Source organism: Heterocephalus glaber, unplaced genomic scaffold (assembly GCF_053883595.1).
Source record: "Heterocephalus glaber isolate CG9 unplaced genomic scaffold, H.glaber_assembly_v1.0 deba00001523, whole genome shotgun sequence".
Lineage (NCBI taxonomy): Eukaryota > Metazoa > Chordata > Mammalia > Rodentia > Bathyergidae > Heterocephalus > Heterocephalus glaber.
In genome coordinates this window covers 27957876-27966056 of record NW_028258327.1, presented here as the reverse complement: position 1 = coordinate 27966056, position 8181 = coordinate 27957876, and the positions used below count along the sequence as shown (strand labels likewise).

The window sequence follows — 8181 nt, the reverse complement described above, 5'->3', positions numbered from 1 at the left end:
TCTTATGCAAGTACCACATTATCCCGATAACTGAATCTTGGTTTTAAGCTTTAAAATCAGCAAATATGAGTTTTCCAAATTTGTACTTCTTTTCCAAAGATCGTTTTGTCTATTTGAGGTCTCTTGCTATTCACTACACATTAAATATCTTCCAAATTTTTGGTGCATTTATTATAATTCATTCTTATTCTAATTTTCCTTTCTATTTACTTTTGAACTATGGGTAATATAGGTGTGTATTGTTTAATTTTTATATACTTGTGCATTTTTCAATTTTCATTTAGTTTCTGATTTATAATACATTCACTTATTGTAAGAGGACATCTTTTGTATAATTTCAATTGTAGAATATATTTACATTTGATTTTTAACTTAATATGTGTCTATTCTAGATAATATTCATGTTCACTTAAGAAGAATGTATATTTGACTTTTAATAGGGAGAATGTTCTATAGGTGTCAGTGGGTTGACTAAGTTCTCTTTATTCATTGAGCTATGTAGTTCTCATATCAAATATTAAAATCAGGCTATCAATGGTCCCAATTATTGTACTTATTGTCTGGTCATTTCTGATTTTTTTCTGTCATGTTTTTCCTATTCATTTTACGGTTCTTAGGTACATTACATTTTATAGTTGCTGAATCTTCTTGATGGATTGACTATTTTAGTGTTATCCAATGTATCTTGTCTGTGATAAAAATTTTTATCTTAAAGTCTAGTTTGTCTATGCTATTATAGTTACTCTGGCTCTCTTTGGTTAATGGTTTTGTGGGACTTTTGCCTCTCCTTTTAATAAAATCAATTAATAGGTGCTAAATTGATCAGTTTTAGAGATTTATTCATCTTTTACTCTTTTTTAACCCGTGTCAACAGATTACTTCCCACCATAGGAGAACTTGCAGTATTCTGTATGCTCTGTGATTATAATGAAATGAATTAGAAATCATTTATTGAGTTCTAAATCGCACAGCTCCATAATATTTATTGAATACCTGTTATGTGGTCATCCCCTAATTACTTAATGCTAAATTCTTTACTTCTTCGTCCTTCTCAGAGTGCAAACGTAGGTAAGTCCTTTTCTTCAGGTTGGATTTTATTCCAAAATATTCATGTGTATTTCATAGATCTATTTGTTAGTAAAAGATAACAATTACTATATGAGTAAGTTTATCTCTCTTGATTTAACTTTCTTCACATGGGGGTATTTGCTTAGAATTTACAAGCACCTTCAAAGTCTTTCTTAATCTATGCCATAAATTTTATAACTCTGAGATTCATTTTTTTCTTATGTTTTATAAAATTGAGTCATTTTTCTTGCAGTAATATGTGTCTTCTTCCAATAACGTTGCTTTTCCAGGGTCTTGTTAGAGATGCAAATTGTTATCCTCAATTCTAGATCTATCAAATCAGAAATGTGGAGGTAGGGGATGTTCTGGAATCTGAATTTAATAAGCCCTCTATGGGATTCTAATATAGTTTAAGAACCTCTGTTAGCTAGACATGGTGGTGTATACCTGTAATCCCAGCAGTGGAGGCTGAAGCAGGAGGATCCTTGCAAGTTCAGGGCCAGCCTGAGGTGTATAGTGAGTTCAAGGACAGCCTGGAATACATAGGAAGAATCTGTTTCAAATAAGCAACCAAACAAACAAAATTCATTAAAATAACTTTTCTAGAAATTATCTGAACTGTGCAGAAGGAAAGAATTAATTTTTTCTCTTTATAGCATCAGCTTCTAGGTACTGGGTCAAGCTTCCAGTTTTTCCTAGTGTACGTGAAATTTCAGTATACAAACTGGATCAGATATCCACTTCAGTTTCATAAATTGAGATGAAAATATCAGAATTGAAATTTTGAAGTCAATGACTTAAGAAATTAATATATCATAGTTTAAAACCTGTTTTTCAGACTATTTCTCATGCTCACTAATGAATCCAGAATTTACTGATCATGTTAGTTTTAATAAAATTATATTATTGAAATATTGAAATAATTATATAATATTATATAATATATAATTATATAATGATTGAAATAAATTATTTAACCTCCTTACTTATTTTCATTTGTAAAAAATTCTGTAATGAATACATCCTGCTCTAAAATCCTGCAATTCAGACACTTGAGAATCAACAATTTAATTCTAGAGGTTTGGGAATATTTAATACTACATATTACATATGATAGAGGGTCAGATTATTGTAATATTCTCATGTTTTAGGAATCCATAACATAGCCCTCATTAAAATAGTCCCTACAACAATTTGTCTTTATGAAAGTCTATTTAAGGTAACTCAAGCAGGTTTTACTTTCATAAAGAAAATGTAATAATACTATTTTGTGACCATGTTCTTTGAATACAGCACTGTTCAGCCAAGCATACAAATGTTCTTGCTTTTGATTTATGTCTGTAGTTAAAACTACTTCCCAGGGGAGCCTATAAATAAAAGGGTTCTCTGTTTCCATATTTCAAAATAACTAACTTAAAAAAGATCTGTTGACACTTTTTCCCCTAAGAAACACTGTACCATGAAGCTTCATCTTGTTTTCTTTATTCTGCTCTTTTGGGTCACAATTTCACCACGTAATGTGCAAACATTTGTGGGGGTATTTGTATGAATTTGAAGAGGTATAAATTGTTTCTTTTTAACAGTATGATAACAGTGATTAAAAAGTTATTATACTAAGTTTAATATGGCATTTTGAAGTAAACTGTAAACCAAAAGGGTAATAGTAAGAAAATTGGTGAAATATCAATAAAAATGGGATTTAGTTAATAGTATTTTAACAATTTCTTTGTGTTGATAAACATTACTATCATGATATAAGGTATAACATAGGAGAAAGCTGGAGAAGATTTTTCTAAAATCTTTTTAACTTTCTAAAAGTCTGGAATGATTTCAAAATTTAAAAATTTTAAAGGTAAGATAATCATATTAACATTCTCAACTTTATCCAGTAAAATTGATTATTCTGAATGCATGTCATATTGGGAAAAATGCTTAGCATAATCCACCATTAAGTGGTAAGTGGCTGAATGGTATAGATATATTTAAGTTTTCTATTTTTCACCTATGCCAACACTACTTTCCATTAGTAGTAATCCCTTCTTGTTATTGTTTCTCAAGGCCACAGGTAATTATATTCCCTGTAGGTCTTTCTGTAACTAGCTTTTGTCATACCTTATAGTTTTGCAGAGAATTTCGCCCCAGAGACTGCCTCTTCACACAGGGTATTAAGTGGCAAGTGTTTCTTCTCCTGAACATTTGTGCAAGCAGTGATTACAGAGCTAGTAAGTCTTGCAGATGGAGAGACCATTGATTCTCTTCCCTTCCTGGTAAAGAGATTGAGATGAAAGGATGAGCACAAGTCTAACCAGTTTGTAAGAGAGACAATAAAAATCTAACTCATATTCACTAACATTTTGGACAGTATTTTTTAGTACATGGCTTAATACTTAGATCCTAGAAGAGAAATCACAGAAGAGGCCCAGGAGACTAAATTAACTTGTTATCTAAGTCCATCAACGTAATCTAACATTTCACACATAATAAACTGATAAATTATCATTTAAATTTGCTACTCTATAAAATTTTAAGCCCAGAGTGGTGGTCCATGCCTATAATCCCAGCACCTGGGTGGCGGAAGCAGGAGGATCACCATCTTCATGGGTTTAAGACCAGTCTGGGGTACACAGTGAATTTAAGGCAAGCTTGAACTACATAGAGAAAAATAATTTTTAAAAATAATAATAGTGAAAATAAATAAATTAAAATGTTATATAGATGTCAATCTTTAATAATAAATTTGTATAGTTAATTTAGTTAATACAATAACTTTTCCTTCATCAAAAATTGTTTATAAAAGGATCTCTGGATATTTTCCAGTGTTATACAGAAAAAATAAATTTCATACAGATTTGCATAGCTTCCAAAATGAACTAAGTCATTTTCTTCTATGTCCTATAAAACTAACATTAAAAAAATTCTCAGCATTCTCTTCCTTAAAATAGCCACATCAGATATTTCCATTAATAACTAAAGTTATTCATATATTTATTCAGTAAACTTAAAACTGTGTGCCCTATAGATTTACAAATTATAAGCTGCTTATGGGATATAGTGATGTAGATTATAATATTAGTCTTAATTCCTTTTGTATATATTTTTTTATTTTCATATTGAAGCCATTGTCTTTTATTTTTCCTTCATACATGGACCAAATCTTTAGAGAACTCCTACTATTATTGACAAAAAAAATCCTAAAGTAACAATAACAATAAAAACAAATATGTTCAGATATGTATTTACATTTTTCTCCTCAAAATAAAGGATTATATTAGATACAGAAATTTAATAAATAATAAAGCAATGAAGATGATATCTTCATCTTTAGCCCATCAACATACAGCAGTTGAATTAAATTGAAAAACAAATATCATATTTGTGTCTTTTAGAGTTCCTCCTTTGTTTTTATATATCGTTCAGTTTTGTGTGTAGTGAAAAATCCTACTCAAAATTGAGATACAAAATCTCATACTTTTTCCACTTAGACAGTTACAGATGAAAAGATGTGTATATAAAAGTCCTCAAATTTTCTATGCAGGAAAATTTTCGTTTCCATAATTTAGCTTGCTTCTTCATTTTCTAGGATTTCTAAAAGTATAGTAAGTTAGAAATAGGATATTTTCCCATTCCCTTTATTTTATCTGTCAAATTTTTAAAAAATGTGTTAGGATAAAATTTTTTTTTCTTAAATCTGACATGGCTTTGAACATAAGATAATGTGGTTTGTGCTGAAAGAAAAGTTATGGTTTTTTTCCCCTGTTGCTTAAGAGATAATGGTAACCTATAGAGTACAGAAGCAGATGACTGGAAATAAGAAATTTGGGTTGACAATTCATTTCACCCAATAGTAGCCTATGTACCAAGTTAAGATTCATATAATATTAAAGAAATTCCATTTTGTTAGAATGATGTAATAGTGCAGCATGAATGAATCACTTGAAGGGATTTCAGAAGGAAATGGGGGGAACATTATTCTCCTGAAAGTCATTAGCAGAGCCCTCAGAGAAAAAATATTTGTGTCTTTTATCTGTGGGAAGAGATGATATTTATTTTTTGTCTTTTCACAATATCACGATAAGAGTGATTTTCAGTGTGAAATGAAATGACTTCACCCAGGAGACATCAGGCAATGTCTGGAGACCCTTCAGGTGCCACAACTGGTACTATTGGCTTGAAATGGGCAGGGGCCAGAGATGCTGCTTCACATCCTACTGTGCATAGAGCAAGTCACAAAAACAAAGAATTATCAAGCACAGGGGTCAGTATTGCTAAAGTTGAGAAAATGTGCCATAGAGCTTGGCATTAAGCTCTACAAGAGTAAATTTACTAGACCCAAGTAGTTTTGCTTTTTTAGATGTGGATAAGATACATGTCTTCTACATAACAGCCTTTTCAGTATTGTCTGAATATCCTCATGACTCCAGCTAAAAATTCTTTACTCATTTTTTTTCATATTTGATGAGAAAAAGAATCATGGAAAATAGGTTAGTAAACTTTTTGTTCTAGAAATAAGGTAAATAGCAAATATTTTAGTTTTATGAGCTTTGTGATCACAACTGCATCCCTGTAATGCAAAAGACGATATATAAATAAGTAGGTGTCAATTGGGTTATAAGGAATGGCAGGCTGAGTCTGGCCCCTACCTACAGTCTGTGGATCTCTAATTAAGAGGATTAACAACATGAACAACAAATGGAGGTAATTCTTTTCAAGGTTAGTGTCCATTGCTGTATCTTCTAATAATTCCCATTTTTTTTAAATTTATCAGTGCTGTTTTACAATGTGTGTCTAAGTTAGATTACCTTTTTAGGGAAATATATCCAAAAATATCCAGAAGTTTGTGGGAATTCAGGTCAATTGCCTAGCACTGGCTAATCCTCAACATTTTAGAAAAGTAAAATTGAGCTGCAGTCAAAATTGCAGAAAGAATTCAAAAGACACAACCTTCAATTTAAATGATGTCTGTGAGAGCGAAAAAAAATGGACAGCTCAAATGGATTTAGATTATTGCAGAGATAGGGCTTGGCAAAAAATAAATAAATAAATCATTCCTATTTTTTACTGTTGACTTTGAGAACTACATTTGAGTTGCTGCCTAGTCGCTGATAATGCAATAGTTGAAATGCCTAACTTAGATCCCAGACATTTTCTGAGTTCTAAAATATTCCTTATACTGAAGACAGTAAATTTACACAAAATTTTCCCAGTAGATGAGAATTTTCACTCTATTATCTTTGGCTTTTATAAATGACTCCTTGTAGAACACTAATGTGTCATTAACTACATCACTAATTATAGTCGTTCTTTTCTTCTTACAGCCAAAAGGAGAGATCCTGAATATGGTAGTGTGAATTTGAGCAAAGAGTGCAGAAGGAGTAGTGGTCAATGTAGAGCTCAGTGCTATGACAATGAAATGAGGGTTGCTTTCTGCTTAAAACCTGGAATTCACTATTGCATGAGCAGTTCTGGATGACAGAAGACAAAAGACACATGCTCAATGAAGGAAGAACACTGTTACTTAGTCTTCCTGGTACATCTTCCAAGGCCTGAGTGTCACTATAAAACAAAAGAATTAAATAAAATTCCATACTGAACTATTCAGAAGTATTTCTATGCAACCCACATTTCTGGCACCTTTTCTTCTTGATTTCTTGCTGCCAAAAGCAAGCAGAATTTATTTGTGGAAGTTATTCAGTAAGTACTCAAAATTCTATGTGCCATGTGATAGATGACATAAGTAATATTGGAAACCAGTTGAGAAGGGATATAAGCTTCTTGTAGAAATGTGCTGTTATTTTACTATAGATTAGCCTCATCAAAAAAATATAAATCCACTGAGCTTGGGCAACTAGACACCAATAGTACATGTGGTTCTTTTATGAGAGTTGAGGCTGAAGGGAGAGAATAACCAGAATGCAAGAATGAAACAGCTGCAAGTTATCCCTAAAAAGCTCCAATTTCTACTCTTAGTGCTATTTAGTAGGGGAATTGCATATCAAGAAAGGGGAGGGAGAATTTCAAAAAATAGAAGAAATTGCACAGGTTTAAACATTTTGATCAAAGAAGTCAGAAAATATAAGTAATAGTTTAATTCTGCTTTTCAATCCTAGAAAATGATTATGTCTGAGGAAATTCAGACTAAGAGGAAGGAATAGTAACCTTCACTTTTCAGCTACATTCTGCCTCAGTTTCTCTCCTACTGTCTCTGAGGACCTACAGTGTTCCTGATAAGGCTTTCAGTAATCCAACTATACCATGCAGTTTCTACGACATAATGTTAATTCTGTTTATTTTACGAGTTCAAGGATATAATTTAGCAATTTTCATTGATTCCAAATTCTTAAGTAACATAACCAATACTGCAAGATAATAATACCACACAGGCTCCCCTCCATCCAAATAAAATCAAATAGTCTTCTGGCAAATCGACTAAAGAAAAATAAAATTTATTGAATGCATATATGTGAACTACACTCAAAAAGAGATAAAAAATGAAAAAAATTCTTGGTATTTTTGTTGTGGCATTTCTGTGAATTCATTCTGTTTTCCAAATGCAGATACAAGATCTGTATTGATGCTATAATTATCTATAATAGTGATATGCATAGGGAATACATTTTCTCTATATAGATAAAACTGTCACAAGCAGACCAACATATATCACGAAAGACTGATTAGCTTGTAGTGTTTTATCTTACTGAGCACACATTCCATTATGAAAAAATTCTTGTGAGGTTTTATTTGCATTATACTTTTTAAAGACTCTTCACTCTTTCACGTATTTATTTTTATTTTATTATTTTTTAATTTATATATTAATTGGTACATTTCAGGTATACAATACATTTACATTTATCATTGGGTACTTGTACCTGGACATGATGTATCTTAGTTCTTATATTTTCCCCCATTACCTATGCGCCCTTCACCCTCACCACCCTTCCATATTTACGTAGACTTTGTTTCCATTTTTTTTCTTTCTCATAAGTTTTCCTTTCCCTTCTTCCCTTTTCCCTTTCCCTCCCACCGCCCCTACCCCTATGGACCTTCTCCTATTTCAAATTATCAATTATTCGTTTTAATCATTTTCTTCCTTATTTACACTTTCGGTTTTTC

The 8181-nt window shown here is 31.5% G+C and overlaps 1 protein-coding gene across 1 annotated transcript; it reads left to right on the top strand.

Annotated features, from left to right (window-relative positions):
- The first annotated feature begins 2527 nt into the window (after window positions 1-2527).
- On the top strand, window positions 2528-6538 carry Defb110 (defensin beta 110). Its single transcript, XM_004869061.1, has 2 exons — window positions 2528-2582; window positions 6384-6538. The coding sequence occupies exons 1-2, from the start codon at window positions 2528-2530 to the stop codon at window positions 6536-6538; spliced, it is 210 nt and encodes a 69-aa protein (XP_004869118.1).
- Window positions 6539-8181: the final 1643 nt, after the last annotated feature.

Coding starts and splice junctions, on each gene's coding strand:
- Defb110 (XM_004869061.1), top strand. CDS start 2,528: ATGAAGCTTCATCTTGTTTTCTTTATTCTGCTCTTTTGGGTCACAATT. Junction 2,583..6,383: donor TTGGGTCACAATTTCACCAC/GTAATGTGCAAA, acceptor TTCTTCTTACAG/CCAAAAGGAGAGATCCTGAA.